This window comes from Drosophila albomicans, chromosome 3, assembly GCF_009650485.2.
Source record: "Drosophila albomicans strain 15112-1751.03 chromosome 3, ASM965048v2, whole genome shotgun sequence".
NCBI classification, from domain to species: domain Eukaryota; kingdom Metazoa; phylum Arthropoda; class Insecta; order Diptera; family Drosophilidae; genus Drosophila; species Drosophila albomicans.
In genome coordinates, this window is record NC_047629.2 from 35,635,784 (window position 1) to 35,662,517 (window position 26,734).

The 26,734-nt window shown below is 40.8% G+C and overlaps 7 protein-coding genes across 11 annotated transcripts; 5 read left to right on the top strand and 2 right to left on the bottom strand.

Moving 5' to 3' along the window:
• Nucleotides 1–693: 693 nt before the first annotated feature.
• On the bottom strand, nucleotides 694–1,982 carry LOC117566449 (uncharacterized). Its single transcript, XM_034245979.1, has 2 exons — nucleotides 1,333–1,982; nucleotides 694–937 (listed from the first exon to the last, which is right to left on the bottom strand). The coding sequence occupies exons 1-2, from the start codon at nucleotides 1,980–1,982 to the stop codon at nucleotides 694–696; spliced, it is 894 nt and encodes a 297-aa protein (XP_034101870.1).
• Nucleotides 1,983–5,063: 3,081 nt separating this feature from the next.
• Nucleotides 5,064–6,502, bottom strand: LOC117566448 (uncharacterized). The gene is made up of 2 exons (XM_034245978.1): nucleotides 6,488–6,502; nucleotides 5,064–6,401 (listed from the first exon to the last, which is right to left on the bottom strand). The coding sequence occupies exons 1-2, from the start codon at nucleotides 6,500–6,502 to the stop codon at nucleotides 5,064–5,066; spliced, it is 1,353 nt and encodes a 450-aa protein (XP_034101869.1).
• A 408-nt stretch (nucleotides 6,503–6,910) lies between these two features.
• Nucleotides 6,911–12,424, top strand: LOC117570842 (uncharacterized). 5 transcript variants are annotated; one of them, XR_004572382.2, is made up of 5 exons: nucleotides 8,836–9,317; nucleotides 9,603–10,300; nucleotides 10,363–10,457; nucleotides 10,521–11,809; nucleotides 11,890–12,424. XR_004572382.2 is itself a non-coding variant. In XM_052004672.1 (4 exons), the coding sequence occupies exons 1-3, from the start codon at nucleotides 6,961–6,963 to the stop codon at nucleotides 10,426–10,428; spliced, it is 804 nt and encodes a 267-aa protein (XP_051860632.1). In that variant the 5' UTR covers nucleotides 6,911–6,960; the 3' UTR covers nucleotides 10,429–10,457; nucleotides 10,521–12,424. The 5 variants fall into 5 exon arrangements, 3 of the variants coding, with proteins under 3 accessions (XP_051860632.1, XP_034108613.1, XP_034108614.1); XR_007954896.1 differs by having other exon boundaries at nucleotides 10,521–11,458; nucleotides 11,517–12,424; XM_052004672.1 differs by lacking the exon at nucleotides 8,836–9,317 and adding an exon at nucleotides 6,911–7,000 and having other exon boundaries at nucleotides 10,521–12,424.
• Nucleotides 12,425–15,550: 3,126 nt separating this feature from the next.
• On the top strand, nucleotides 15,551–19,661 carry LOC117569696 (uncharacterized). Its single transcript, XM_034250955.2, has one exon. It carries the CDS (start codon nucleotides 15,605–15,607, stop codon nucleotides 19,592–19,594), a length of 3,990 nt encoding a protein of 1,329 aa, XP_034106846.1. The 5' UTR covers nucleotides 15,551–15,604; the 3' UTR covers nucleotides 19,595–19,661.
• A 652-nt stretch (nucleotides 19,662–20,313) lies between these two features.
• Nucleotides 20,314–23,303, top strand: LOC117570799 (uncharacterized). The gene is made up of 3 exons (XM_052003571.1): nucleotides 20,314–20,419; nucleotides 20,485–20,628; nucleotides 22,216–23,303. The coding sequence occupies exons 1-3, from the start codon at nucleotides 20,332–20,334 to the stop codon at nucleotides 23,301–23,303; spliced, it is 1,320 nt and encodes a 439-aa protein (XP_051859531.1). The 5' UTR covers nucleotides 20,314–20,331.
• Nucleotides 21,603–22,097, top strand: LOC127565497 (component of gems protein 1). Its single transcript, XM_052004240.1, has one exon. It carries the CDS (start codon nucleotides 21,737–21,739, stop codon nucleotides 22,091–22,093), a length of 357 nt encoding a protein of 118 aa, XP_051860200.1. The 5' UTR covers nucleotides 21,603–21,736; the 3' UTR covers nucleotides 22,094–22,097.
• Nucleotides 23,304–23,890: 587 nt separating the features above from the next.
• LOC117571466 (uncharacterized) lies at nucleotides 23,891–26,294 on the top strand. Its single transcript, XM_034253619.2, has 2 exons — nucleotides 23,891–24,073; nucleotides 24,794–26,294. Exons 1-2 carry the CDS (start codon nucleotides 23,932–23,934, stop codon nucleotides 26,092–26,094), a joined length of 1,443 nt encoding a protein of 480 aa, XP_034109510.1. The 5' UTR covers nucleotides 23,891–23,931; the 3' UTR covers nucleotides 26,095–26,294.
• Nucleotides 26,295–26,734: the final 440 nt, after the last annotated feature.

Here is a 26,734-nt window from a genome sequence, read left to right on the forward strand (position 1 = left end):
ACACATATACTATTGACAGACGACACACACAGTTACACTGTTTCTATTTTTAAGCGAAGATTAGACAGTGTTCGTATTCAAAAAAGTTTCATATGGTTTCATAATCAATTCATTTGAAATTTCATAAATAATTTGAATATAATAATATTGTTTTGAAAACTTTGTAACTTTTAGTAATAGATATTTAAATATTTATCTTCACAATCCTCCTTCTTCTCTTCTTTTATCAATACAAAAGTAGAACATCAGTCATTAACAAGTAAAAGTTTATTGTCGGGAATGTCTGTTCCAGAGTGTTCCAAGTATCACCACCATACAAGATCAAGTGGCTATTAAAGTCGAAGTCAATACTTCTTCGATTAACACTTAATGTTCTTGGTGTTTTATAAAATTGACAACTCTTAGTTTTTAAGAATTATTCTTGGTTACTTAGAAATTACTGACTACGGGACGCCATAAAACTTGTGATTAAATTGTGTGTGATCTGTTTCGCTTATCATTTTTTGTCAGACAAAAAAGACAACACACGCTGAAAAATAAAATAAAATAACAAATAATCAAATACAAAAAATAAATATTTGCCAATATTTTTATTTTGAACTCAACTCAATCGGAAGACAACCACTACAGAAGCATATTTATATTCTTCGTTCAATTTTATTTGATATTCAATAGCTATCGACTTTAAATTATTCAGTTTGGAATCAACGAGAGGTGAGGAGAAAGGTCGTAGCTGATGATCTGGGGTGCCACAAAACCACCGTTCAACCCTCTATGTTTGTAGTAGATGCCGATTCCAGCTAAAGCCACTGGTGGAATGGACGCGACATCCTGTATATCAATATAGGGAATTGTCGATTGGGCAACATCCATCAACATTCCAATGTTGGTAAACTCCAAATAATCTGTCCATTCCGGTGATGAAGTGAATACACCACTGGTTGGTGGCAAAGGCAAATTATCAAGAGTCATTTGCCTTCTTTTGGAAACATGTTCTTTTGTTCAATTTCCTACGTCCGGGTTGACTAATTCGCCCTTTAAAAAATCTAATTTACTGAAATGCACTTTCAGATTAATGTGTCCAACCAAAGCCTGGAATCGCACGCCGGTCACTACAAAAGTTGTATCATCTGGTTTCGTTACTTCATCAAGATCTATAGCACGATTTTGGTAAGTCACTGTGTGATAGTCGACTCCCTCGTTAGCATTGGAATCACCGATTTCATAGCTGTCGACCAGCTTCCACTCCACAGTTAATTTATTGATGAGACCACGAGGCAAGAGTACTCCCTGCTGGATTTGCAAATGAAATATACGATCCTCTTCACAAACCTCACTCCTGTCACCACTTTGTTTGCATTGACATCCGATAATGTTTCTCGAAGATTGAAGTAGCGATCCGACTTTGGTCTTTGTTCATCACAGAGACAGAAGCAATATGTGCACTCGGTGAAATACCATTTTTTCCAGCTCTGTACTTTATTGACGTCCCGCCAACACTTTTCGTTCTTTCCCAAATACTTTCTTTCACCGTATTTAACATATTCATAGCGACGAGTGCTGTTTTCTGGTGATTGGCATACAGACTGAATAGAGTCTATAAATTGGCAGTCGTGAATGCGACCCGAACATTTGGGCTGTTGAGCGCAAAACTTTTCATCGGAGCAACTTTTGCTGGTTGTGTTATGATAATCAGCGCATGTCCGACTACACGACCCATCGGTGTTTAGATCCACTTCGTTCTCAATGTATCCTTGTAGCAGGCGCGTAACCTCGTCGTAGGTAACCTTGTGTATATGTGGCGAGGGATCGCAACGCCATAGAAGGCGATCAGTTTTTTCCGTCACTTCTTTGAGAGAAGCGAGAGCCGTTTGAGTAATCTCATTATAGTTCTGTCGAACAGAATTCCTTTTTGTAGTAAAATTGCCATTTCCAGAAACCTTTTGAATCATCATTGAGTACTCGATCAAAATGTACGCCATAAGTTCACCGAGAGCGATTTCCTTATATAACGAGTAGAAGAGTTGTTGAGGTGATTTTTGTCTCGAACACCTTAAATATATATGCAACTCATGCTTTTTCGACAACATGTTTAATTTGCTTATAAACTCATTACATTCATCATCATACTTATTACATTCAAAACCGTGCAATTGCAAATAAAACAAGTCAATAGGTCTTGGCAGAAATGGGTTAAATCTACGTTGAGAAGCAGTTTCAGTGAAAATCAACAGAATATCTTCCTCCTTTTCATCCATATCCATCATAGCACTAAAGTGATCGGATATTGCATGAAATGGCAATTCTATGAAACGATCGTACATAAAATAATAATACAATTGTCTTTCAGATGATGTTAAGTGTATCTTCTCGATTTGCCGAACTTGCGCACCGACATTCTTGAAATGTTGAATAACTTTGAGTTGATATTCTCTGACCCTTTCAGCATCAAAGTCGCCCGTCTCCTTGTCTAATTTTTCAATATCCAATTGCACAAATGAAACTATTTCTTTAGCTGCATTTATAAATCCCAGGTCTGCATGATTCCGGTCTTGGCTTGAGGTTGAATGAGTGGACTGGATGAAGATTAAAAGTACCAGGAGTAAAGGCAAGCAAAGCGCCAAATGGAGCAACTGCATCGTACGTATTTTTGTATTGCGAGTACAAATGAACTGTGGTCGCGAACAAATAAAGCGCAACTAAACCGAAGCTGATGATGATTAAAGACGCAAAGTTCATACATTTGTGTGTGTCTGCTAATCTATAAAATGAGCGCAAAGGCCAATCAAATACAGTGAAATCTCTATTGACCGGACACGATCGACCGATCGAGTAATCAAATTGGACTTCCAAGTTTCTTACTCCATCTTTGCTATAAAGTTTGCGGACTCAAATCGCAGATAGATATTTTTAATAATGATAATTTTTAACAATAAATATTAGTTTCTTTGTATTTAATTAATAGAGCATTTTGGAACAAAGAATTCTTCCTTATCTGACTAATCAACTGGGGCATCATGTGAAAGAACTGTGATGTACGGAAAGCCAATTAAAATAGGTAATAAAGAAATACAATAATGCTAAAAATCTAAATCTCGCGCAACGAGCTGATTCAAAACTAAAGCGTGTTTGGCCCGACAATGTTTGCATACAATTATTACATATTTTATAAGGCATTGGCAATATTGTCTACTCTAGACAATTATTTATACATTTGCGCAGATCAATTTCAAAGTCATTACAGTTACATAAAAGTTAGCTCCAATGTGTGGGTGGAGTGCAGAATCCGAAATTCTTATATTATTTTCAAAATAGTAAAGAATAAGACTGTGCTGGCAGCGCTCTTCGCTCTCTGTCGCTGTTAACGATCGTGAAGTCGCAGAATAGCTCCGAAACTGTTTTTCCTTTGCAAAATTAATAAAATTGAATACGATTTTTAAACTATTGGTTATGATACTATAAACGAATGCTTATGAGTGCCTCTATTTTTGTTTTTAGAGCTGAAATACAGCAAACAAATAAATTGCGATTAACCTATAGACACTGAAGAGTATATAATATATATTTATTTATGTATATTACTACAAATATATTGTAAACGAAAAATTAAAAATTTTTTGAGGAATCTGATTTTAATTTAATTTTTGCAATGTTTTTTCTACTGTGCGACAACTCATATTCTATTGACAGACGAGATACACGGTTCCATTCTATTTTTAAGCGAAGCTAAGACACTGTTCGTATTCACAGACGTTTCATAAGGTTTCACAATCAATTCATTTCAATTTGAAATTTAATAAATAATTTGAATATAATAATATTGTTTTGAAAACTTTGTAACTTTTAGTAATAGATATTTAAATATTTATCTTCACGATCCTCGTCCTTCACTTCTTTTATCAATACAAAAGTGGAACATCAGCCATTAACAAGTAAAAAGTTTGTCGTCGGGAATGTCTGTTCCAGAGTGTTCCAAAAATTACCACCATACAAGATCAAGTGGGTATTAAAGTGGAAGTCAATACTACTTTGATTAATACTTAATGTTCTTGGTGTTTTATAAAATTGACAACTCTTAGTTTTCAAGAATTATTCTTGGTTACTTAGAAATTACTGACTACGGGACGCCATTAAACTTGTGATTAAATTGTGTGTGATCTGTTTCGCTTATCATTTTTTGTCAGACAAAAAAGACAACACACGCTGAAAAATAAAATAAAATAACACATAATCAAATACAAACAAGTAAGCAAGTTACAGTCGAGTGTGCTCGGCTGTGAGATACCCGCTACCCATTTTTAACAAAGGCAAAATATTGCGGTATTATTTTCAAACTATACCGAAAATACTAATAAATACTAAAAATATACCAAATGGTATGTTTGGTATATCGATATAGTACACCATTCAAAATATGCCATAGACGGCACAATGGGTCAGATTGTCGCCCAAAGCAACTAAGAGCCCTAGTAAGTAGGCGTTTTTGCCCATACAAAAGTATTTATTTAATAACTTCCACAATTTTTATCTGATCGCAATCAAAATTTTAGGAATCATAACTACTATAGTAATTATTGTATATATGTATAAATTCGCAACTATAGCTTTAAAATTACGCTTGTTATTCGATTTTTTTGATTTGCGGGGGCGGAAGTGGGCGTGGCAAAAATTTGAAACAAACTCGATCTGCGTGCAAACATAACAAATGCTGTCGAAAAAAATTATAGCTCTATCTCTTGTAGTTTCTGAGATCTAGGTGTTCATACGGACAGACGGACAGACAGACAGACGGACATGGCTAGATCGTCTCGGCTGTTGATGCTAATCAAGAATATATATACTTTATAGGGTCGGAGATGCCTCCTTCTACCTGATACATACATTTCCTGCCGGCAAAAAGTTATAATACCCTTCTACCCTATGGGTAGCGGGTATAAAAAATAAATATTTGCCAAATGCTTTATTTTTAACTCAACTCAATCGAAAGACAACCACTACATAAGCATATTTATATTCTCCGTTCAATTTTATTTGATATTCAATAGCAATCGACTTTAAATTATTCAGTTTGGAATCAACGAGAGGTGAGGAGAAAGGTCGTAGCTGATGATCTGGGGTGCCACAAAACCACCGTTCAACCCTCTATGTTTGTAGTAGATGCCGATTCCAGCTAAAGCCACTGGTGGAATGGACGCGACATCCTGTATATCAATATAGGGAATTGTCGATTGGGCAACATCCATCAACATTCCAGTGTTGGTAAACTCCAAATAATCTGTCCATTCCGGTGATGAAGTGAATACACCACTGGTTGGTGGCAAAGGCAAATTATCAAGAGTCATTTGCCTTCTTTTGGAAACATGTTCTTTTGTTTGCCAATTGCTTACTTCCGGGTTGACTAATTCGCCCTTTAAAAAATCTAATTTACTGAAATGGACTTTCAGATTAATGTGTCCATCCAAAACCTGGAATCGCACGCCGGTCACTACAAAAGTTGTATCATCTGGTTTCGTTACTTCATCCAGATCTATAGCACGATTTTGGTAAGTTAATGTGTGATAGTCGACTCCCTCCTTAGCATTGGAATCACCGATTTCATAGTTATCGACTTGTTTCCACTCCACAGTTGATTCGTTGATGAGACCACGGGGCAAGAGTTCTCCCTGCTGGATTTGCAAATGAAATATACGATTCCTCTTCACAAACCTCACTCCAGTCACCACTTTGTTCGCATTGACATCCGATAATGTTTCTCGAAGATTGAAGTAGCGATCTGACTTTGGGCTTTGTTCATCACAGAGACAGAAGCAGTAGCTGCATTCAAAGAAAATCCATCTATTCCAGCTCTCCACCTTATTTAATTTACTCCAATAATTGGAGAACGTTCCCAAACTTTTCGATTCGCCGTATTCAATATACTCATAGCGACGAGTGCTGTTCTCTGGAGATTGGTATACTGATAGGACCGAGTCTACAAATTGGCAGTCGTGAATGCGACCCGAGCATTTAGGTTGTTCAGTGCAAAACTCTTCATCGAAGCAACCTTTGCTGGTAGTGCTCTGATAATGTTCACAAGTCTGAAAACATGAGGCACCGTTGTTTAGATTCACTTCGTTCTCAATGTATCCTTGAAGCAGTCGTGTAACCACATCGTAAGTAACGTTGGGTATATTCTCCGTGGGATCACAACGCCATAGATGACGATTGGTATTGTCCAGTACCTTCTTAAGTGAATTGATTCCATTTTTGGTGATCTCATTATAGTTTTCTCGAACTGTATTCTTTTCTATAATAAAGTTGTCATTTCCAGAAGCCTTTTGAATCATCATCGAGTACTCGATAAGAATATAGGCCATCAGTTCAGTTAGTGTGATTTCCTTATAGAACGAATAGAACATATACTGGGGCGATTGCAGGTTCCAGCACGTTGTACCATATAAACTATCAATTTTTGGCCATCTGTTTAAATTGCTTCTGATCTCCTTACATTGTTCATCTCCATGGTTGCATTGAACACCGTACAATATCAGATAAATATCGCTTATATAATTTAACCCAAATGAATTCTTTCTCAATCGCGATATTGCTGCAGTTAATCGTAAGAGTGTTTCATCCTGCTCAAAGTCTTTAAGCTCCATGTACTCGAAATTCCTCGAAACCATTGAAAATTCTTTGCCTATATGAAGGGCTTCATTTTCTCGATAAATAACGCTGTACATTCCTTTTTGTGTAACGTGTTGCTTCTCGATCTGATTAACTTGTTTGCTGACATTCTTGAAATGCTGCAACACTTTGAGTTGGTTTGCGAGCATCTTCGTCGCATCAAAGTTACCGATCTCGTTCTCTAATTGTTCTATATCCATACGCACAAATGAAATTAACTCAATAGTTGATTTTATAAACCCGAGCTCGACATTATTCGGGTCTATGATCGATGTTAAATGACTGTACTGGACAGAGATGACGAGCGAAAACGCGAATAGGAGCAGCTGCATCGCAAGTAAGTAAATATTTGTATTGTAGCAATTAAGATTTTGCAGCAGATCTGCGACCACAAACAAAAAAGGCAGAATTCAAACTAAGCTGACGAGCAATGACGCAAATTTCTGAACTTGGCATGAATATTTCTGCTAATCTATACAATGTTAACAAAGGTCAATTCTATAGAATCTACAAATTTGAAACAGAGCATTTTCATTAGGAAAATACCCATTAGTTGAAGTCCGAATTTTTATACCCGCTACCCTTAGTGTAGAAGAGTATTATAACTTTGTGCCGGCAGGAAATGTATGTAACAGGTAGAACGAGGCATCACCGACCCTATAAAGTATATATATTCTTGATCAGCGTTAACAGCCGAGACGATCTAGCCAGTCCGTCTAGTCTAGTCCGTCTGTTTGTCTGTCCGTCTGTGTGTCTGTCCGTCCATCCGTATGAAACACTGGATCTCAGAGACTATAAGAGATAGAGCTATAATTTTTTTTCGACAGCATTTGTTATGTTTGCACGCAGATAAAGTTTGTTTCAAATTTTTGCCACGCCCACTTCCGCTCCCGCAAATAAAAAAAATCGAATAACAAGCGTAATTTTAATGCTAGAGTTAAAAATTTTGGTATATACTTTTGGTATATAATTACTATAGTAGTTATGATTTCTGAAAATTTGGTTTCGATCAGATAAAAATTGTCGAAGTTATTAAAGAAATGGGCAAAAACGCCTACTTACTAGGGTCTTAGTTGCTTTGGCTGACAATCTGGTATATTGTGCCGTCTATGGTATATTTTGAACGCGGTACTATATCGATATACCAAATATACCATTTGCTATATTTTAGTATTTTTTCAGTATATATTTGAGAAAAATACCGCAAAATATATTTCTTTAATTCAAAATGGGTAGCGGGTATCTCACAGTCGAGTACACTCGACTGTAGCTTTCTTACTTGTTTAACGTGGTCTCTAACATATCTCCCAAGTCATATGCTTATTTTGTATAAAGGTTTGATAATATGCGACAGAAGAAAAGTTGAATGTTCATTTCTATATTAGACATTTAATAATACGCAGATCCGCCGGGTATCTCACAATTGAATTATGCCGACTGCCTTATTCAGAATAATTACATAAAATTATTGTGAATGGTTCATGAAATCATGAATTTTCAACGAAAATTTAAAACTATTCATAAATAATTGCAAAGAGTAATTTCTCTAATCTAAACAAAAAGAAGTTATAATGTAAAAATTGTTCTCTTTGTTTATATGTTAAAAAAAAATAAAGCAAAAAGGTTAATAATTAAAAACAAAAAATAACAAACACATATATAAATATTTCTAATTGGTTTTCAATAGTTTATAAGCTTGTCAGTTATCGATAGCTCATTAAATTTATTAACGAATTTTGAAGATAAGAACAAATATTTCTAATCATTATCTTCCGCTGAAAATAAAATATGAATATACAAATAATATATATAGTACATAATATGTACTACATATGTTAGTAGTAGTTGAGTCTATTCGTGTCACAAAGAACCTTTACCATAATTGTAATCGTCAATTCAATTGTGCAATAATGCCTATCAAGCGAGATCTCATCACACAGCTGTGTCAATTGCTGCTTGCAATTTCATCGGACGCTAAAATTGCGGTAGGTAAGTTCCAATACAAAGCTAAAACCTGATCGATGCGACACGTCGCACTGAATTCAAACAAAAATAAACTTGCTACCGCGTATCTAATCTAGCGTTGATTACTCATGCGCCTAAGACACGTGGCCTTAGATTGCTTTTGCAATTTTAAATAAATGTTGCTTTAGTCTCTTCTTTATAACTAAACGCGCTGGTTCTCTCGGCAAGCGCAATGAATATTTTGGAATTGAATAGCGATTGCCTGGGCTATATACTGAATTATTTGCCCTCGGTCGACTACAATAATTTCGCTCAGGTTTGCCAGCAATTTCGTAATGTATTCATTGAACACTACGGTAAACAAAATCGAGAGTTTGCGGTAGTCGAAAGCAGCACACGAAGTCAACTGATTAAATTCTGCATTTGTCGCGAGTTAGTTGAGAATCTCATCATTGATCTGGGTCATTTTGACACTTCTCGAACATACCGATCTTTTGGTTGCCAAACTCCCATCAATTGCTTCAGCACACTTTGCTTTGCCTTAGAAGGCATGATAAGTTTAAAGAGCTTGCAGATAATACAACCCCAATATATGCTGAATGCGCCAATTGAAAAGCCGTTTGAGCAAATTTTTTCAGCACTCAAAAATTTGAATGAGCTGAAAATTCTCGAAATACGCACCAAAAATGGTAAGCATATTGAATATATACCTTCAGTTTTTGTCGAATCAGTTGTTGTAGTTGAGAACATGGTATATTTTGTATTCTGTGGTATATTTGTTATGTAATATTATACCGAATATTTGGAATATTTAAATTTTATATATTAATTTGGTATATTTTAAATATAATTACTCATGGTTTTGTCTTTATTTAAATTCGGTAGCAGGTATCTCAAAATCGAGATTACTCGATTGTAGCTTTCTTACTTGTTTTTCTATTTATTTATTCATTCTTAATTATTTTGCTTTCCAGATTGGAGCTTTGATAATCTGTGGCTACTGCGCCATTTGGAGGAGCTGCAATTGTTGGTACCCAAAATACCTTCAACAGTGCTGGTCAAATGCTGCAAGTCGAATCCAAATCTAAACGTTCTCCAGCTAGGCTATGACTGTGTGCAGGGCAACTTAAAAGACATAGTGCCACATTGCGGCAAACTGGAGACGCTCAAGTTCGGCATGATGGCCGAGGCAGCTGCCTATAAGCCGCTGGCGAAGCTGCCGAAATTAAAGCGGCTGCTGCACTATGGCATTCGACGCAAAGGCTCTTTTGAGCCGGTGCTCAGTGCTTTGGCTATGAGGCCGCAGCTTCAGCAGCTGGAAATCGATGGCGGCAGCCTTAGTCCAGAGGAAATTCTGCAAATTGTTCGACTAAGTGGACTGCAGCAATTGAAATGCTTTTGTTTGACGGCCGAATGCGTGGAAATCCTGTCGCATCTCAAACATCTGCAGCAGCTCTCGGTGTGGATGTCCAGTAGACCCGACATCTCCAATGCGCTGCTTAAAGTTGTCAGGGAATGCAAAGAGCTGCAGTTGCTACGCGTTGCAACTGGAGTTTTGTCAGCGGATTTTATCAACGACGTGGCCAAATTGCTTGCCAGTAATCGGAGAGAAATGATCCAACCACCGCTGCAGCTGGAAATTCCTATTCCAACCTATACGTTGTCTATTGATGTAAGCAATTGTTACAGCGGAAAATCTAGAACATTTTTTTTAATATACATTTCTGCTTATAGCAATTCTCGTTTCGAAATAGTCTGTTGAACTGTTCTCCATTCGAAGAAGATTCCTGGAAGCTGTAGCTGACCTTTAATATAATTAATTAAAGTAGGTGAGTTTTGTTCAATTATTATTTTCATCATTTTAACTGAATCAATTTTATATGCTCTTTTAGCCATCTTCATTATTCTGACTCATCCAATCCGATAATGGCCGAGATGTTTGCATTTGATTACAGTCTGATTGATTATTGGCCGAGAATCAATTGCACTTGCCACAAGCTGAATGCACAATGCAACCGGGTCGAAATTGAATTCAAATTAATGAGCAAATATATTTTTTAACACTCGCATTGTTGTTGATGAGACGTCAGGCGTGAACAATGCTTAATGATGATGCTGATGATTGGAGGAGGAGGCAAAAGGCCATAAGATGGCCAAGAGGTGCCATCGAATGCATCAGTTGAGCCGTCATCGCTTATTTGTTTCAATTTAAAACAGTTTTTCTGTTTTTCCGCATGCTGGGCACGCTTTAACACGTTTACATTGAATTAAACGTTGCAGCGAGCACAACACCAGCAACATTACAGATAACAACAGCAACGATAACGCACACAACAATAACAATAAGAACAACAAGAACAACAAGACGGGGGAGGGAGCGACAACAGAAGCAGCAGCAGTAGAGTAAAGTGAAAATCAACATACATTGTTGCTGCAAAAATTTCCTTTTGTGCAAACGCAGAGAGTGCAGTGCAGCAGCAGCAGCTGAAGTCGAAGCCGGAAAGTGAAGTGAAAGAAAAACAGCAACAGGCAGCAAGCAGAAAGCATCGAGCAAGGAGTATTCAACAATGGCAACAATGCACTTGAGACCAACCTGATATGATATTATGCTATAGTATATATTATAATGCGAGAACTTGGCATTTCTATTATGCAAATCGCAAACAAAAGGGCAAAAGGAAATTAGAATGAATCTTGGAAATAATCGCTGCAAGATGCTAAGCTGATCAAATTATTGATAACTGAAGTCGTGCCAAGTTGCCAAGTTACTAACCAAGAACTAACTTAATATAACTACAATTTGGTTAAAGCATTTTACTAGACAAACTAAGTGAGTTGCAGAAAGTTGAAGGTTAAGGATCGACAACACTGAGAGTCTTAAATTTTAGCTCATGAAATTCAACAACATCCTGGCAACAGCATGAATATTTTATGACAATGTGTGAAGCCGCACATTATTCATTAAAATTTGCTTCATCAACAAAAGCAACAACAACAGCAAGTATGAGCAAAAGAACAACAAGAGAAGGAAGTAAAACAAACAGCGAAATTGAAGCAAACGAGGCGGCAGTAAAAACTTCCAATTACTCAAGCGCGTACTCATCCTTCGACAACGACAACATCAACTGAGACACACACACACACACTGATGCACGTGCAAGTATGCAAAAAATACTCATATGTATGTGTGTGTGTGAGAGTGCGTGTATTTGCTTTTAATATCCTTTTCTTTGAATTATTCATGTATACCATACAACACAGGCTGACCAACATCAACAACAATCAGTGGAGTCTGTTGGATGGCTGGCCAAAGGGTTGCTTTTCGTTTGCTGACGAAAGGGGTTTCATTTTATTGTGACTCTCTCGTTTGCTGCTGTTATTTTTCAAACGCATACCAAAGGCAAAAACTTATTAATTGGCACTTGAGCTGTGGTTACTACATACACATACACACACACACACACACACACACAGAGACCAACAGTCTCGGCCTCATCCCAAAAGCTCGTTGAGCTCGCGCCGTCATTCAACTTTTTGAGCAGGCATAATTTAAGAGAGCGCTCACTTTTTTGGTTTTGTTTTTGCTTCGCCAGCCTCTTTGGTCATTGGACGCTCAACATTGCTGGTAATCCACTCAAATAGCAAGCAATAACAACAACAACATCTACAGACAGCTCAAAGCTGAAAATGACAGCAACAAGGTTGACGAACACGACGAAGCAACAGTAACAAGAGCATACTCTACACCAACACTCATAAATAATAACCGCATTAAATCAGCGATCGATAAAAAATGCTCGATATCTGTGATAACAAAGTCAGATTTATTAGCTAAGCAGTTCTTTAAGATTTCATAAATTAAAGTTTATTACTTTTATTTCAATTAAAATAAATTTAAATTTATTCGTTTTATTTCCTTTCGAAATGTCTTGTAATTATGCAGAAAGGCTTGCTGCGTTAAGTAGAGTACAGAGTTGAGTAACTGCATGTGTCGTTGACTGACATCCCGACACATGAGACAGTCTGGTATCGTCCGCTTCCCTCCAGCGACTCGGCTATTGTCACGTTTTAACATTTAAATTAAAATGTTTCGCTTAAGCGAAAGAGAGCTGCAAAAATTGCTTACGCCTGGCAAAAATGCAAAAAAAAAAGTATTACATAAAACACAATCTCAGCCACATACTTTTTTTTGTTGTATAAAAAAGGAGAAAATGAAATGAACAAAAAAAAGAACAGTATAACATTTTTGCGCTTTTTACTGTCCTGTTTGGCGCTGTCTTTTGCAGTTGTCGCGTTTGCCAGCTGCACTTGAAAGCCGCCTCGTTGGCCATCACTGCCAGTGGCCACTGTTCGAGTTGGCCAGCGTCGACACCAACGAACACCCAGAAACCCAACAAAACCAAAGCCAGCAGCAAGAGTAGGCAACAGAGCCAAGAGCCAACAACCGAGAGGCGAGAGCCAGTCAGCAGCATTGCCATCTACATTTATTCTTCATTTATTCAATGCCGCCGCGACGTCATCAACAGCGTCGGCCAACACGGCGTATCAGTGTTATTCGAGGGGTCTTAATGCGCCATACAAGAGCTTTTCAGCTCACTTTCTCGTTCGGCCAAAAGACACATACTCATACATATACAGGAAAAAAAGAAACGCGACTACAAAAAGGAAACTTGCACAATTTCATGAAGCCATAAAGTTCTGTGTGTTTTCATATTTTTGTGTATCTCTTAATTTCCTTTAGTCGCTTCTTTAAACCAAGCAACGAATTTCAATATTTCCCAATCGATGCGCGTTTATTAAATAAGTTAATGGCTCAGAAATGCATTTATCATTTAATAGCGTAACTTTATGGCACAGACAATGTTCAATGTCATTTGTTGCACTTACTATTTTCCCCTGTTGAGCGAGTTGTGCACTTTCATTAGATAACTGCAATCAGGCAAGAAATTATCAAGTGGCAGATGGCTGCGAGCTGCTTACTGCTTACTGCTTGCTGCTGGCGCCTTAACCTTGTGTCCTGCCATGCGATATCTTAATGCACTTTTAATTGAGCTGAGCCCTGTGCCACCTGTCGAGAATGAGAACGAAAACGAGGGCGGATACTGCGAGACGAGATGCGACGCGATGCGACGCGACGCGCCACGACGTCGAAATTGAAAAGAAATGCAACTGCAAAAATGAAAAAAAAAGCGAGATTATAATTAAGGTTGCCATTAACACAAGAGCCAAAGTGCCAGATGCAACATTCATCGTTTCGATGCGCTTCCCCTATTTATCCCCTCTGCCGCAGTTTTAATTGGTTGCCAATGACAAGTAAATTACGCATACGCCATGTGTTACCATTAGTTGGCATAAATTATTGAGAATGCTCGCATTAGAATTTATGCGCGAATTGTCATGTTCAGGCCGTTTAACACCGACTAGACACAACACACGTTGATTAATGGGAATCTGTTAAAATTGTTTAGCCCAATTTACAGACCACACAAACAAATATGGCACTTATGTTAGTTTATTAAAATACCGAACGACATGCGTTAAAATGTCCACAAATAAATTAAATGACAAACAATATTACTTTAGTTTTCTCTTATTCAAAATAACAATATGTCTCTTAAAAGAAATAAATAATGTATTTCTTTAAGATGCATTTAATATGCAAATAATGAAAGCCTAACTATCGATGTCGTTTTATCAATTCACATGAACATGTGCTTACAATTTTATATTACCCCATAGTAAAAGTATAATAATAATAAAAATCTGTCAAGTGCCAGTGTTAGTGATAAATAATTCTTTTCAATTGAATTGACGCACACCCGAGTACAAGAGTAAAGTGCGGAGAGAGTAGAGAACTATCCACATGTTTATTGAATTTTATTGACAAGGCCTGGGTGAGCTGCCTGTGAGCAGCAGCTGTCAGCAGCAAATGCGAATAAATTGTGTTTCCCCACAAATCCAATTACCTAATGATTTGTTTTTACATATAATTTTACTTGCTTTCTTTACTTTTACGTTGTTTTTTCTGTTTTTTTTTTTTTATTTAGTATTTTTGTTTTTCTTTTGTCCCCACACAAATTTTGCGGGCAGTCAATTGACGAAATCCATACGCACGTACAGTGCTGCAAATTAGTTTGCAGACCAGGCAGGCGAACGATTTTTGTAGGCACTCATTCATTTGCTTTGCTCCTGCTGCTGACTTTGATGGAATTCATTTCACAATCTCCGAGACACATTTGAATTCGATATTTTGTTGCTGACAGCTTTCGGATTAGAAACAATCAATTAGCAAATGACATTTTTTCTTTATTATTGAAGTACTGTTGATCAATTAATGAAATTAACTTTTATTAAATTTATGAATAATTGATCAACTCAAGCAGCTCATAAATCGATCGATTGTTGTTTATTAAGTGGGGATCTCAAAATTTCAATTGGCAATTTTCTGAACTGATTAATACTCAATTAGCACGATTGCTGCATTTCTAAATATACGAAGAGTGGGAAATAAATTCTGCTTCACGCATCTCATAAAATTATTTGGGTTATTGATATTCGATAAGAGTTTATAGCGTCCAACTGGAAATCAAATAACAGTTATTATGCCATTTGTTTACGTCTTTGAATTAGAGGTAGCGATGCCATAATTCCGAGAAGTCCTTCCAAATAATCTGCTAAATTTATAGCCTCGAAGTGACATCAACTTCAAAAACTGTACATCAATGATTTACCCCAAATTTTTGCTGAGCCAGTATGCGCCATGGCCAAAAGCATATCTCATTTAAAAAGTGACCACGATTTCCCCATCAAAAGCCCAATCAATGATCATAAACAAGTGCGTCAAGTGTCCGTCCCAACGATAACGATAACGATAACGATAGTGTCAAGATAACGCCATGCGCGACATGGAAAGTCATATAAGATTGTGGCAATTTGATGTCTGCGTTAGCAGTTTGGCCTAAAACGCCACAACGCCATGAAGTGTTACGCGAGTGTAATTCTAATCCTGCAGCTGCTGGTCAGCTTCAGGACCGCCGCCGGACGTTTGCCGCGTGTGTTGCCCTTCGCGGACGAGGACCAAGGTGTGCCCATCTATGGCGATTGTGAATTTCTTGTCAATGGCGATCTCAATGATCCCGCACCGCTTTTCTCACGCCACGCTTCTTACGAAATAGTCGTGCCGGATCCCACGGATACCGTGCGTCTAACCAACGGCGAACTTCTGGATATGTTCTGTCCTGGCGTGGGATTTGCGGCACCTTTCGCTAATCGCACTCAGCTGACAGCTCAGTGTCTGCAGCAAAAGTATTTCCTCGTCGACGGACAGATTCATCCCTTCTCCGACTTCAGCTGCACGGCATGGCCCACGTACACGGCTCTGCGCACTGGACGTCAGTGCAATGGCGGCACGGATCTGGTCAAGGCGGGCTTCGAGGTCGAGGATGGCGGATTTCTGCACACCTTCGACGTCTGTCACGATGAGGTGAACGAGGTCACGCGCTATGTGCATCACGTGCTCTATCCCTCCAGTTATGATTATCAGCACGGTGTTTCGCGGCCCAATTTCATCGAATTGGATTTCTACGGAGGTCGAGATGTGAACACAAAGTACACGCAGGTGCAGCAGAATATCACAATTAGCGGAATTCTAGGCCTGGATGCGTCGCCCTACTTCAACTACACCGAGGATCGCATTTTGGCGCGTGGTCACATGGTTGCCAAGACCGATATGATCTTTGGTGCCGCCCATCAGGCCACCTTTCTCTTCATCAACGTGGCGCCACAATGGCAAAGCTTCAACGGCGGCAACTGGGAACGCGTCGAGTCGAGTGTCCGCAAGTTTGTCGCTGATCGCAATCTGACCACAGATTGCTACACGGGCATTTATGGCGTCTCCACGCTTCCCGATGTCAATGGCACTGAGCGCGAACTGTACCTAGACTTTGATGAGAACAACAACGGATTGATTCCTGTACCTATGCTTTATTTCCGTGTGATTATCGATCGCGCCACTCGCGAGGGCATCGTCTTGATCGGTGTGAATAATCCCTATGTGACGCTTGAGCAAATCCAAAAGGATTACATTCTCTGCGAGGATGTTGGTCATCGGATTAGTTGGATTACCTGGCTGAAGGAGGATCTGCATCAGGGTTATTCCTACGCTTGCACTGTGGAGGACTTTACAGCGGTGGTCAAGGACTTGCCGCTCGAGGATCTGCAGACAAACGGTGTACTTGGCTTGGATCCGGAAACGACCACCGCCGCTCCGACCACGACAGAGTCCACCACCACTGAGTCTACCACCACGGAGTCCACCACCACGGAATCCACTACCACGGAGTCCACCACCACGGAATCCACAACCACGGAATCCACTACCACAGAGTCCACCACCACGGAATCCACCACCACGGAGTCCACCACGACGGAGTCTACCACGACGGAGTCCACCACCACGGAGTCTACTACGGAGTCTACCACCGAGTCTACAACGGAGACTACCTCTTCCACCACTGTCACGCCCACTACCACAGAGACCACTCCAACAAGCACGGAGTCCTCCACTTCGTCAAGTACAACCAGTGCAGCGCCCACACCAACGCCCACGCCCAATCCAAACGATTGTCACTTCAACATTAACGGAGATCTCAGGGATCCCGCACCGTTGTTTACTGCAGAGAGGGCTCTCAGTTGGCTGTTGCCCGACGAGTCGGGTGTCTACACCATCGAGTTGGGCGGCAGCTTGGATCTACATTGCACCTCAGCCTTGGCAGTGCCCTTCAATCGCTACACGGCTCTCACAGCTCGCTGTCTGGGCAATCAACTATACGAAGCAGAAGGAGAGCAGGTTGCAATACGCTCCTTCAGCTGCCAGTCCTGGCCCACTTACGAGGCGGTGCGCAGTGGAGTTGCCTGCGAGGGCGGCACCGAACTGCTGCAGATTGGCTTCAATGTGGCAGCTGGATTGTTGCCACAAATCGAACTATGCTACGACGAGCAGACACAGATTACGCGTTATGCACGCTACGAACTCACGCCCTCCAACGTGGCCTATCAGCGGGATGTCGCACAGCCAGGTTATTTGCGTGGCGACTTCTATCAGGGCAAGGATGTGAATGTCTACTACGGTCTGGCGCATCAACAGACGGCGCTGAGTGAGTTGCTTGGCCTCGATGCCAGCCAGTACTTGGATAGCAGTCGTGACTTGTATTTGGCGCGTGGACAGCTCGCGGCTCGTCAGGATTTCGTCCATGGCTCAGCACAGCGTGCCACACACTTCTATGTAAATGCGGTGCCGCAGTGGCGCAGCATTAGCATTGGTAACTGGCTGGCCGTGGAGCGTAGTCTACGTCAATTTGTGGCCGACGAGGCGCTCAATGTGAGCGTGCATGCGGGAAGCTGGGGCGTATCCACCTTGGCCAACGCAGCTGGCGTGCAGACACCCATCTATCTGGATGCAGAGGCAGAGCAGTTGCCTGTGCCTCGCATCGTTTATCGCGTGGTCATCGATCAACAGAGTCGGAAGGGCATTGTGTTGGTGGTGGTAAACAATCCACATGCCACTCTGGCGGAGATTCAGCAGGATTATGTGGTGTGCCAGGATGTGGGCGCCCAGTTGGATTGGCTGGATTGGCAGAAGACACAGCTGCTACAGGGCTATTCCTATGCTTGTTCCGTCGAAGACTTTACTGCCGTGGTGAAGGACTTACCACTGGATCAACTGCAGACCACAGGACTACTCGGAGTTTCCGCTGACACCCAAGAGCAGCAAGAACAGCAGGCTTGCAGCTTCCGTGTGAGCGGCGATCTCAACGATCCGGCGCCGGTTTTCGTTCTACGCACTGCCGAGGGCAAGGCTGAGTATTTGGAACCCAACATTGCTGGATTGGCGGAGCTGAAGCATGGCGAGCAGCTGGAGTTGCACTGCACCGGAAGCAGCAGCTTCAAGGATTACTTTAAGGGTTACTCACATCTGAATGCCAGCTGCTGGGGCGCAAAGAGTTTCTTGGTGCTGGGCAGCGTCTATCAGCTGGAGGACTTTGTCTGCAGCTCCTGGCCAGGACACACAGCTCGTCGCACCACTCGCGACTGCAATGGCGGCACCAATCTTCTTGAGGTGGGCTTCCAGCTAGCCGAGAGCGGTGAGGCAGACGACTTCCTGCACATGTACGATGTGTGCCATGATGAGCAACTGGAGGTCACACGCTATGTGCACCATGTGCTTCTACCAGGCAGCGCTATGTATCAGCGTTCGGTAAGCAGGCCCAGCTTCATCACCGGAGACTTCTATGGCGTCAAGGACGTGAACCAGAAGTACACACAGGTGCAGCAGAATGTCACCGTCAGTCAGATCTTAGGCATGGATGCCTCACCTTATTTCAACATCAGTAGCAATGTCTATCTCGCCCGCGGACATCTCGCGGCCAAGACTGACCTTGTCTTTGGTGCCGCACAGCAGGCGACCTTCTACTTTGTGAATGTGGCACCACAGTGGCAGACCTTCAATGGCGGCAACTGGGAACGCATTGAGGATAGCGTCAGGAAGTTTGTGGCCGATGAGAATATCACCGCAGATTGCTACACCGGTACTTGGGGCGTCTCCACGCTGCCCGATGTCGATGGCATTGAGCGTGAACTCTATCTAGACTTTGATGAGAACAACAACGGCTTGATTCCAGTGCCAATGCTCTATTTCCGTGTTATCATCGATCGTGAGAGTCGTCAGGGCATTGTTGTGCTCGGTGTGAACAATCCTCATGTCACCGTGGAGCAGATTCAAAAGGATTACGTCATCTGTCCAGACATTGGCGATCAAATCGATTGGATTAGCTGGAATAAGGAGACTCTGAACAGGGGATATTCCTATGCTTGCACTGTGGAAGAGTTCACTAAAGTGGTCACGGACCTGCCGCTGGAGAATCTGGTGACGAGCGGAGTGCTCGGTGTAACTGCAAGGCACTCGTAAATTGCAATCATAGTCGACTAATCTAAGAACTAAAAATACAATAAATAGAAAATTTGTAACAATGTCATTTGATAAGGCCAGTTTTGTTTTGCAAAGGCGGAATTTCCAGTAACACCCTTGACCCCGAGCAGCTTACCATGACTTTGGTATTTCACTTATCTATAGTATGCGAGGGATTCACGTACTCTGAATTGAGTATTGTATAATCTGTTGAAGTGTTTAATTAATCTAATCTGAAGTGAAGTTCTATGGCCTGAAACATAATAATGATTTGGTTTATTTTTAATAACTACTTAAAGGCTTAATTAAGGTTTATTTTAATCCATGGACTTTGTGAAATAATGCTAAACATTAGGTAAAGTTTGCGCATGAAAAGAAAAAATAGTTACTAAATTGGGCTATAATATTATAGAACATATAAAATAAATAAATTTTGTTTGTCAAAAATGTATAGTGAAGTAGAGCACTGAATAGTCAAGCAGGCCGCAATATTTGTAAACACTTGATAATTAAGTTAGCAAGCCGCTGCTATACTTAATAAACCATGACTATCGACACCAATTTAATTGATCAGTTGTCATTAAATTGAATTCATATGCGTAATTTGAATTCATTGGTTAAATGTGTCTAAAACAATTAAAACATGAATTGAAGCATATCAAGAGAATCGTATAAATTAGAGTTCAGATGAAACCTTGGTTCAGTGATTGCTTAAAATTTGAGAGAGAAATTGTAAAATGTACAAGAGGCGTCAACTTGGCCAAGTAGCCTGCTGGCTTTTGGCCATCATTGTAATAGTTACGGGCCACGTTAATGCCTACAAAAGTAAGTGCGGAACTTCAATTCACCTAGAGCTGTAACTGAATTTAGTTTCCCTTTGCTTTGATCAGAGTTCGGACAGGATTGTCGGGATGTTAGCTGTGCGGTTAATGAGCATTGCATTGTCTCGCATGTAGCTTGTGAGAGGGATCAATTGGATGGCGAGCACTGCGGGCTCTATCCCAGATGTGTGGAGCGTTCTTTGAGTGCAGCAGGTACGTTTTAAAATTTCTTTATGCTGTCAATCAGCTAACTGATCCGTTTGCAGATCAGCAACTGATCGACACCACATCCACCACAGCAAACACACGTTCATCCACCTTGTTATCGAGTAGTCCCATCACCAGCACCTTGACTTTGAATCATCAGCCGAAACATAAATCTCAGACGGACTTTGAACTCTTGGCTCCGGATCCGATTGTCGCTGATCCGGCTGCCAGTCATGCAGCTCAGCGACAGGCCAATGTTCTGGTCATTGTACAGGAGGGCAACCAGAATCCCAATCTCAATCCCAATACTTATCCGAATTACAACAATCAGCCCTGGCGGCAACCCTGCAGCCCCTATTATCCCTATGCCTGCAATTATCCGAGTTCGCCTTACTTACCCTCCGCCTCTAGATCGATGCCAGCTTACGGCAATGCACGAGCTGCCTCAGGCCCTCAGTTGGTGCCTCCCACACCGCCCTGCTACTACAATTGCTATCCTCGCTTGGCTTCTGGCTATCCATTTGCCCGCTCCGCGAGAGCTTCATCTCAGATCAACAACTATCTGATGTACATCACAATTTAGTGCGTCTTTCTTCTTCTGTTCTATTCTACTCACCAGACCGGGCATCTGGCCGACGACCACGTCGCTCTCCCCAGATGCCTCCTTATCCACCACCGATTCTAATGTCACCGATGCCCATGGGGCCAGTTGTAGTGCCAGCTGGTGCAGCAGCACCACGTCTGGTTCCCCGACAATATCCGACTCAATATCAATATCAATATCAAGCACAATACGCGAATCCGTATCTATCGATCAGCATGGCCTATCCTACTTATATGTATCCGAACCGAGGAGTACCTCAGGCTCGTCAGGCTGTACAGGTGTATCCTGGTTTCTATAATCCTAGGCCCAGCTATTACTACAATATCAATGTGAATTTACCCCTCTCGGGTGGCTCCTCTTAAAGCAAAACGAAAAAGCTTCTTCTGACCTCACTTCTTGTTGTTCTCTTGATCTTCGATTTTTTCTTCAGATTCGCCAGACTTCATTGACTCGGATTCCGAATCAGAATCATTACACAATATTACCAAAAGACAATATATACCTGGACCTATGCCAATGCCAATGCCTATGCCCATGCCAATGCCAATCGCTCAGCCTATTCCGATCGCAGCTCCTCGCATCTATTACCCTCCCTATCAGCCCGCGCCAATGGCTTGGCCTATGCCCGTGTATATACCTCCGACGCAAGTCATAACGCAACCCATAGTTATTCTTCCCATTGGCGTATCGAGTTTTGCAGGCGTGAGCTACACTCCCAGTCAATATTATGGACCAGCCGCCTACTATCCCACCTATGCCACACAATACACCACACAGACACCTTACTATGGCAACTTCAACAACAACAACAATAATAATAATTATAATGACTACAATAACAATAACAATTACAATACGTATGGATAATAAAAGAGCACAACAAGAAAACACTGAGAATCTACAAAATATTAATTATTCCAATATAATAATACTGATGTAGTTTATAATGTAGTTATCTAATCCTGTCTTTACTTTAACAATCAATGCAGGCATTACCTTGGAGAGACTGAAGCGATCGTTGCAAGGCTTTGGCAATCGAAGAGAGGCTGGACAAATGGGTAATGGAATGGGTGGAAATGGAATGGGTGGCAACGGAATGGGTGGCAATGGTATGGGTGGTAATGGCAATGGAATGGGTGGAAATGGAATGAGCGGCGGCATGGGGCCACCAATGTGTGGCAACCAAATGGGAGGTCGTGGGGGATTTGGTGGCAATGGAATGAATGGTAATGGAATGAATGGTAATGGCATGAATGGCAATGGAATGAATGGTAATGGAAATGGTAATGGAATGAACCGCAATGGAATGAATAGAAACGGAATGAACGGCAATTCAAATTCATTCAGGCGTCTAAAGCGCAGTGTGAAAAGTTTAACGCGTCAAGGCGATGCGGCACAACAGGGAAACGGAATGGGAAATGGCAATGGAATGGGCGGAAACGGAATGGGAGGAGGCAATAGAAATGGTGGGAATGGAAATGGGATGGGTGGCAATGGAATGGGAGGAGGTAATGGAATGGGACCTCCAGGAATGTGTGGAAATGGAATGAATGGATTTCAAATGGGTGGCAGAGGAGGCAATGGAATGGGCCCACCCAATGGAATGGGTGGAAACGGAATGAATGGCAATGGAATGGGTGGCAATGGGATGGGCGGCTATGGCAATGGAATGGGAAGAAATGGAATGGGCGGCAACGGCATGGGAAACAATGGAATGGGTGGACGTGGAGGTGGTGGTGGGGGTGGAGGCATGGGTGGCAATGGAGGCCAATGGAATAATGGAAACAATGGCAATAGTCAATATTCATCACAGTCATCGACATTCGCAAATGGTCGCCAGGGAATGCAACAATCTTCGTACTCGATGAACGGGCGGCCAATGGGCACAATGCAGTCAAGCTGGAACAATGGACAGGGAATGAACGTGTCAACAGATCAACAATCATCACTTTCCCGACAATCCGATGGAATCAATGCTGATAGCTCTGTGACCGTTAGCTCAGCCAATGGAGCAAATGGAAGCTCGCAGAGGCCTCGGCGAAATAATACCGCCTCATCGGATGATTCATGGTTCTAATATAAATATGTGTTTTAATGTATTTCAAATGTGCTTAAATATATTATAACTGCAATTATATATCTATTGTCTGAAAGGTTTATTTAATAATAAATGTTTCCTCATGCTAGACAATACTCCTGACATATTACAAGCTATTTGTGAACTTTAATGAACTTTAGAAAAAATTATAGTACATTGATTAAATTATAAACGCGTAACTGGAAAACGTGATTAATTTTAAGTATAAACTTAAAAAAAAATATTTTTAAATTTCGTGAGATGGAAATAATGGCAATATCTTAATTAGTCTGCAGAATAATCAAAGCTGTTCAAACAGTAATCAAAAAGCACAACTCGGAAATGTTGTTAAGTAAACAAATAATAATATACTTAACTCTAGCTCTCTCTTTCTTTTACACTTTTAAAATTCAGAAGTGGCGCATTACAAAACCGGCTATGGCGAGCGAATTATTCAAGAGGTAGCGTTAACAAAGCGGAGAGAGAGCGAGAGTGAGAGCGAGAAAAAGAATGCAAGTGAGAGTGGGAATGACATTAAAATATAAAAACACCTGAATAACGCTCAGATAATTTAGTCGGTTGCCAAACACCGCGCGTGGCACTTCGGGAGAACGATTCACAGCCGACTATGCAAAAGCTTTTGTTCACTTTACTGTTGATCGTGACCGCGATTGAGAATGAGGCGCGAGAAGCAATTAGACCACCACCTGAAGTAGGTCAAATAATCAAAGATCTTGAGGAAGTGCATGTTGATGATTCGATTGAGCGAGGTAAGTGCTAGTGTACTTGAGATAAGTTATATACTATATACATTTGTTAGTATAATACAAATTATAATTTAGCATACACAGCTTTCACTAATGAGATTGTAATCTTAAGTACTTTAATTTCATGTAATACGGTATATAATTAAGATGTGTACTTAAGCAAATATCATTTAAGAGAATGCAATACTCGTATGCAAATTAAATCAAAACAAAAAATTTCAATCATAAAATTTCAAAATTTCAAAATACTACTTAAATCAGTTCAAAAGCTTGTTTTTTAAATTTCAAAGTATTAAAATATTAACATTTGGCAGTTACAAATTTAACACGAAAATATAAACAAACATATGACTGATTAACTTATGGAAGCTATGAAGAAAGTTATAGAGGTGACTAAAGTATTAGGTCACTAGCTAACATGTTACTTTAATAAATTGGTTTTAAGATATACACACATTTTACTTAAAACTCACATATTATTTAAAAATACAGTGAGATAGATATAAAGCTTAAGACGAAATAAAAAATGTTATTACTATTGTTATAACAGAAAAGAACAGAAGACAAAATGTCCAAATTTTATTTATTTATTATTATTTTCACTTACTATTAAATACTTGTGCACAAAGCCCAGCGCAGCACAATCAATCTGATGGCAAAATAAAATACACCAATTGAGCTGATTCACTTGTTGCATTAATTATTACTCACTTTTCTCCCCAGGGGCCCCCTGCATGCTGGACATCCAGAAAGATTTGCCGTCAGGGAAACGAGCGCAGCCACTTTACCTGCATCCGCACACGGACAGCTATTGGCTGCCTAATGGAGATGGTCAGTTGGTGGTGCCACGCGGTGCCAGCATCGAGCTGTATTGCGACTCCTCATTTGCGAATATGGACAGTCAGGAAGAGACTGTCTCCATTCATGCCCACTGCCTGCACGACACAACCTTTGAGTGGACAGGCGGAAAGCAAGAGCTGCAGGATTTCTACTGCACACAGCAGCTTAAATATGTCGTGGAACGTTTGGAGCAGCAGCCATGTGGCGATGGGAATATGACATCAGCGGCACGCATTTACCGTGTGGGCTACAATGTGAGCGGAGGGAGATTTGTGCGCACCCTGGAGCTGTGTCACGATGCCGAGCAGCTGCGAACCGAGTATGTGTACTATCACTTGCTGCCGGCAAGCGTGCACTTTCAACGGCACGTGAAGCGCCCACAGTTCAGCTCCGCCGGCCACTTTTGTGGCTACGACATGCAGCGCCTCTACTCACAGGCGCATCAGCAAAAGCGGGCCAAGCAACTGCTGCAGCAGGCGGCCCCATCTGATGGTGTTGATGTTGGCGTTGGCGTTGGTGTTGGTCTTGGTGAGGACATGAAGTCCACGCTGTTTGATACGAAGGACCTTTTTCTTGCACGCGGACATTTGGCCGCCAAGGCTGATCTGATTTATGCCACCCAACAACGCAGCACTTTCAACTATCTGAATGTGGCACCCCAGTGGCAGACACTCAATGCTGGCCACTGGGCTGTTGTTGAGGAGGCCACCCGACGTTTTGCTGCACGCGAGAAGCTCTCGCTGAGCATATATACGGGCACCTATGGCGTCATGCCACTGCCGAACGCTACTCAGACGAGCTTCTATCTGGCCAACGATGCCAATAACAATCACGTTTTGCCTGTGCCCCTTCTCTTCTATCGCCTGGTCATCGACAATGACAGGCCATGGTCTGGCCTAGCCATCGTGGGTGTCAACAATCCCCATGCCACCTGGCCCGAGATTTGGAAGTCATATATGATTTGTGAGACCAGAATACCGCCAAGGTATGTGCCCTGGTTGCGCTCGCTGCAGCAGAAGAACTTGAAAAAGGGATATCTCTATGCCTGCACCGTTGCGGATGTGGCCAGAGCGGTGGGACACTTGCCACCCCATCTTTTAGAGGTGCACGAGCCTCTCATAGGGGAAGACTTAAAAGATCATGAGTTAAGCGAAGATGACATCATTGACTCCGACTCACTTTAAAGGGAATATCATCCTGTAGAATTGTAACTTATTTATTTTTAATCCCATCTAAATTAGTGTTTTATTCTGAACATAAACAGAATTTTAAATTGGATTGCGTTTGAATCTCAATTCCTAACTTTATTTTAATTCTGAACGTGTTCTATTAATTCATTATCATTAGATATTTATTACTAATCATAAGTTTGCTATCTATTAAAAATATTTACGTAAAAATCATTTATCATGTTGTTGTTTTATAGTATATTAAATATATTATATTTACTGACACTAAACAAATGATTTAACAGTGAAATGCATTCTTTACATTTATTGCTTACCCTATGTTTCTCCAGTTATAAAATTGATTTCAACAATTCAATTATAACTCAAGAATTTCTCAGAAAACGTTTTATTCTTAGCCCTATATTTTTCCAGGAATATGCTAAAGAAAACAGGGGAAAATGGAATTTTCGAATTGTTTTGTTTTCTATTAATTTCATACAACAAATACCGAAGAAGTTCGTTTTCTTTTTTCTATATCAGTTCTTAAGGTTCTTAAGTCAACAGAGATTACTTACACATATATTGTTTACCGTTGGCTAACATAAAAAAAAAAAAACAGAAAATATTATATTGTTCGACCCCAACTCTGGCACTT